The sequence below is a fragment of the Eimeria acervulina genome, genomic scaffold, assembly GCF_000499425.1.
Source record: "Eimeria acervulina Houghton genomic scaffold, Eah_scaff365, whole genome shotgun sequence".
NCBI lineage: Eukaryota > Apicomplexa > Conoidasida > Eucoccidiorida > Eimeriidae > Eimeria > Eimeria acervulina.
Genome location: NW_013547355.1, coordinates 26,629 through 32,628, shown reverse-complemented (window position 1 = coordinate 32,628; position 6,000 = coordinate 26,629). Strand labels below are relative to the sequence as shown.

Here is a 6,000-nt window from a genome sequence, read left to right as displayed (position 1 = left end):
TATATATATATATATATAAAGTAGCACATGTCGTTTATGCATAAGAGGGTATTGGATTTTTTAAAATAATTAAATTGGCGATAAAAGTGAAGGAGAAAGAAATGCTGAAAGCAGCAACAAATGTTTGCATGCACGAGTTGCTGCGCATGCATGCATGCATGCAGCGAGAATAATAAATACCCCGCTGCAAGCCCTCTCGCGTATAATTTTAAAGAGCAGCACCAAACAACAACTCCTAAAGCAATCTCTCTTCTTCTATCTACAGACAGACAAACCATCTACTGCTGCAAGAAACAAAAACACTGCTATGCTATGCTGAGGACCCTGTACACCTCGTAACGCCCTACGCATGCACCCCTTCGGTGTACGTATGCATGTACACCCCACATCATAGGGTGTATGTATGTACACCCCACATCATAGGGTGTATGTATGTACACCCCACATCATAAGGTGGCACCGCAGCACAGAATTGGGTGTACGTCCAGCCCCAGCCCTGGTGTATGTACACCCCATGAAGATGGGGTGTACGTACACCTGGAAGTAAGAAGGTGTATCTGCTGCAGTGAGGAGGAGAAATCGTGCAGGAAGAGAGGGAGAGAGATGGGTAAGAAAGCACAGACAAACAATAAAAGAAAAAGAGAGAACAAGGAGACCTGCATAAGGTGTTTATGCTGCGCGTGCTGCAGTGTATGTGCACATCTGCATCGCCACATCTCACTTCCCACCTATCCGCTACAGCCCCACAATGCTGCATGCAATGCATGCAGCTTGCTGCATGCAAGAGCATCTTGCTCCATGCAAGAGCATCTTGCTGCATGCATATAATGCATGCACCTTGCTGCATGCATATAATGCATGCACCTTGCTGCATGCATATAATGCATGCACCTTGCTGTACGCATGCATGCAGTGCATGCATTTTGCTGCACGCATAAAGTGCATGCAGCTTGCTGCACGCATACAGTGCATGCGGCTTGCTGCACGCATAAAGTGCATGCAGCTTGCTGCACGCATACAGTGCATGCGGCTTGCTGCATGCATACAGTGCATGCAGCTTGCTGCACGCATACAGTGCACGCAGCTTGCTGCATGCATACAGTGCACGCAGCTTGCTGCATGCATAGAGTGCATGCACCTTGCTGCATGTATATAGTGCATGCAGCTTGCTACATGTATACAGTGCATGCAGCTTGCTGCATGCATACAGTGCACGTAGCTTGCTGCATGCATACAGTGCACGTAGCTTGCTGCATGCATACAGTGCATGCTGCTTGCTGCATGCAAACAGTGCACGCAGCTTGCTGCATGCATGCATGCAGAAGTCGCGTGTGTTGGTGTAGTTTTTGGCGGTGTTTCTGTCGTTAGTATTTTGAAAGTTGTTTGTTTTCGCCAACATTTTGTGCATTTTAGTGTATATTTTTGTGTATTTAGATTGAATTTGTTGTATTATAATAAAATGCTGTTTATTTGATATATTTTATGTTCAACGTCTTCACCCAAACACAGAGTGCAGCATCGTCTTGGAGAGGTTTCTGTGCTCCTTCCACGCCGCATATCTATTTGTTTGCTTCCAGAGATAATAGAAATCAACAACTTCTTTACTTGTCTTTGTCTTTATAAGCCGCTGCAACAAATTAAAGTCTTTACCGTACTTACATATACCAGCTTCAAACAATGCAACTTCTTTAGGGCCCCACAGATCTAATACATGCTGCTGCCTCAAAGGAGATGTCAGCAGCTCTACTGGAGTAAGCTTTACTCGGCAGTGCTGCTGCTGCTGCTGCTGCTGTTGCTGGCTGCTGCTGCTGCTCCCGCTCCGCCGCTGCCAACCACTACCCGAAGAAGAGACCCCCCAGCTTGACTCCTGCTGCTGCTGCTGCTGAGAATCCCTGCTGCTGCTGCTGCTGCTGTTGCTGCTGCGCTGCGACGAACCCCCGCCGCAACCGCCGCCACCACCACCACTTCCTGCTGCTGCGGCTGCTGCTGCTGCTGCTGCACGCTCCCGCTGCGTGTTGTTACACACAATCAAGCGGTGCATCACCGCACCTACTTCTGTGTCTTCATCTTTACATAACTCTGAAACGCTGCTGCTGCTGCTGCTGCTGCTGCTGACCATATGCACTCCTCCTGCGCCGCGAATAGCCTCGACCTCCCCCCCTCTGCAGCTGCTGCTGCTGCTGCTGCTGCTGCGGCCGCCCCAAAACCCGAAGTACATCTGTTCGCAGAGCTGTAAATATCTTTCAACACCTTTGATGCGTCTCTGACTAACTAAACAGCGACGGCGTGTAGTGGGGTCGAGGGGCATTGCTGCTCCTCTTGTTGTTGTTGCTGCTGCTGCTGCTGCATGCGGTGTATGCGCAGCTACCACGCCCCCGTCGCCGTCATACGAAGAAGCAGCAGGAAATGAAGCACCCATCCCTGCAGCACCACCACCTGCTGCTGCTGCTGCAGCAGCAGCAGAGATGCCCTCAACCCCTGAAGAGAAGCGAGACTCTGGGCGCTGCCGCAAGCGAGCGGAGAATCTGCTGCCTGCTTCTGCTGCTGCTGCTGCTGCTGCTGCTTCCTGCTCTTCCTTCTTAGTTCCTGGTGCAGCACTGCTGCTGCTGCTGCTGTCTTCACCCGGCCCCTTCTCAACAATAAAGACATAACCCACAGCCCGACGCTTCCTCCCAGCAGGCTGTGGAATAACCTCCACCTGCTGCTGCTGCTGCTGCAGCTGCTGCTGCGAGTCGCCGGGAGAGGAGGCCCCAACGTCGAGTGAATCCCCCTCTTCTGCTGCTGCTGCTGCTGCTGCGTTTTCTTCTTTAGCTCTGCCACCTCTGCCGCGAGTTGCTGCACCCCTCCTCATGCGCTTTTTAGAGCCGTCCTGCAACAGCAGCAGCAGTTGCTGCTGCTGCTGCTGCTGCTGCTCGGAGGGGCAAGGTGACGCTGCAGCAGGGGAAGCCGCAGCCGTACCAGCTGAACATCCTGCTGCTGTTGCTGCTGCTGCTGCTGCTGCTGCTGCTTTCTTCTCTGGTGTTGAGGGACTCCCTGCACTGTTTGTGCTGTTATCTCCTGGGCTTTCCTTCGACTTGCTGCTGCTCTTGCTGCTGCCTTCTTCGCTGCGTCTCAACTTGGGCCTAATAGGGGTCCCTTCGACTGCTGCTGTGGCTGCTGCTGCTGCTGCAGCTGCTGCTGCTGCTTCAGGTGCCTCTTCTCCCTGCCGCTTGTATGGCCTCCTCCCTCTTGCTGCTGCTGCTGCCGTCCTGCGGCTTCCCGGAGACTCCGAGACGGGGGAAGCTGCTGCTGCTGCTGCTGCTGCGGCTGTTGGTGCTGTGGTTGCGGCTTCTGCTGCAGCAGCAGCAGCCGCTGCTGCTGCTGCTGCTGCATTCGCAGCCCCGATGGCCCGTAGTGCTGCTGCAGCACCGCTGGGAAGGCTGTCGCCTGATGTAGAGCAGCAGCAGCTGTCAGAGTGCAGCAGCATATGTGCAGGGGGGCCCTCGCCCGCAGCAGCAAACCCAGAAGACGAACCGCTGGCAGGCTGCGGCTCTGCAGCTGCAGCAGCAGCCAACGCCTCCTGCTGCTGCTCCAGCTGCTGCTCCTGCTGCTGCTCCGGCCGCTGCACCTGCTGCTGCTCCAGCTGCTGCTCTGGCTGCTGCTCCTCCTCCTGCTGGTGCTCCTGCAGCTGCTGCTCCTGCAGCTCCTGCTGCTGCTGGTGCTCCTGTTGCTGTTGGTGCTCCTGCTGCTGCTGGTGCTCCTGCAGATGCTGCTGCTGTTCATGCTGCTGCTGTTGCTCCTCCTCCTGCTGCGGCCCTGGCTGCTGCTGTGGAGGCTCCTCTAACTGCGGCGGCTGTAACTGCTGTTGCTGCTGCTGCTGCTCCGCCACCTGTTCCTGTAGCTGCTGCTCCTGCTGCTCCGCCTGCTCCTGCGACTCCTGCTGCGGCTGCTGGTGCGGCTGCTGATCCGGCTGCTGATCCGGCTGCTGCTGCTGCTGCTGGGGCTGCTGCACCTGCACGGCATCCCCCGGACCAGCAACAACTTGCTGCTGCTGCTGATGCTCTGGCTGCAGCACCAGCTGCTGCTGCTCAGGCTGTGGCTGTTCTATCTGTTGCTGCTGTTGTATATGCGGATGCTCTTGCATCTGCAGCTGCTGCTGCTGCTGCAGCTGTTGCTGCTGCTGCTGCTGTAGGGACTGGTTCTTTTGGGCTAAGGCTCTCTGTGCCTCTGTAAGACAGTCAAGGAGAGAGCCTGAAAACCCTTCTGGATTTGCTTCCCTTAATTCTACATTGTTGTTGTTGCTGCTGCTGCTGCTGCTGGCTTCGCTGCCAGCAGCAGCAGCATCGTCCGCCGACTGCGACATTTGGGTTTGTTTTTGCTGCAGCGGGGACAGAGGCGCACGAGGGAATCTGCTAAAAAGTGCAGCGTCTTCTGACAGTGGTGCTGCTGCTTATGCTGTCCTGTTGCTGCTGCTCCAGGCCGCAGGTGGAGCGAATGCAGTCGGGGGGAGGGGGAGGTCCCTGGTGATGGTCAGAGATAAATAAGAAGGAGACAGACAACAGCAGCAAACAGAGGCGCAGCAGCAGCAGCAGCAGCAGCAGCGACAGCAGCAGCAAGGAGACACAGCAGCAAATGCGGCGCAGGGGCGGCTGCCGGCTGTACACAATAGGAAAGGAAGAAGCAGCAAAATGGAGATCTTCAGGTGAGTCTTCACTAAATGTTCAACCCTAAAACCCTAAACCTTAAGCAGCAAAACAAATGCATGCATTATAGTAGCTGTACAGACACCAGAGAGAAGGAGTGCATGCATGCATGTATTCCCCTCCCTCTTCTTTCTCTGCATCTTTATAAAATAGGCGCTTAAAATGTAAGTTGATGATATTTAATTGTTCTATTATGTACATTTAGAGGTAAATTTTGAGGGAATTTAGTTAATTATATTATAAACAAAGCCGCACAACAATGCAGCTGTATACAGAGGCCGCGGTGTATCGGTGTAGAGGTTTGTTTTCTCTCGTTTAAAAAAATGTTGCAGCAAAAAGATATAATAGAAACCATTTAATTTAATTAAACAATTAACAATAATTGATTGTTTTCACTCAATTGACCTCGCAGCAGCAAGACAGAACAGCCCCTGCTGGTGTTTGAGGTGTACAGGCAGCTAACAGCACGAAGAAAATATGCACTTCACATGTTTCTCCATTGTTTTTGTTTTAAGTAAAAGAAATAAATATCAATAAAGCACAAATGCATCCACTGCGTTGTCTATATGTCTTGCGTTTTCTCTATAATAATGCAACGGACTCTGTTTCTTTTCTCTCTATTTATATGTTGATTGAGCTGTCTGTACACCGTAATGAATTAATTAATTGTCTTCCTTCAATTAATTAATTGTTTACTCCGCACGTTGAGATGGAGCGGCTGCTGACGGTCAGAGCAAAGCAAGAAGCAGGAAACACTTCTCCACTACATATATATTGTATGTATGTAAACATATATATGTATATATCGCAGTACATATATTATAAGTATTGGTTATAATTATAATTAAGTACGATTGTAACTAATTACAATTATATTTAACTATAATTATATTTAAGTGGTAGTAGTAATTTACTATAGGTGTGAAACATAATATAATTTTTATATAATTGGATTCACCACTCATCACTGCGTCTGTGCAGTACACCCAAAACAAAGTAAAGGGAAAAAATAAATAAATAAATAAATAAATCTGCAGCAGCAAACGACCCGTTGCTGTATAATGAAGCGCAGTGTATCGGCGCAGGTGTGGGGTGTATGCCAGCTGCCTGTACACCTGGAAGGAGAGAAGACAACCTTCTTTTTTTTATGTTTCTTCTCTCTCTCTAAATCTGCTGCACTGCGTTGTGCACTGCCCACCTGTACGGCTTGGCAGCACCAAAGACAAAGACAAACAAAGACGAAAATCTGCATGCATGCATGCATGCATGCAAGTGCATGCAAATGCATGCATGCATGCATGCATGCACATGCACTAAA

At 51.0% G+C, this 6,000-nt stretch overlaps 1 protein-coding gene across 1 annotated transcript; it reads right to left on the bottom strand.

The window, feature by feature from the left end:
- Nucleotides 1–1,495: 1,495 nt before the first annotated feature.
- Nucleotides 1,496–4,342, bottom strand: EAH_00035060 (hypothetical protein, conserved; the record flags this gene model as incomplete). The annotated part of the gene is made up of 1 exon (XM_013392130.1): nucleotides 1,496–4,342. One exon carries the CDS (start codon nucleotides 4,340–4,342, stop codon nucleotides 1,496–1,498), a length of 2,847 nt encoding a protein of 948 aa, XP_013247584.1.
- Nucleotides 4,343–6,000: the final 1,658 nt, after the last annotated feature.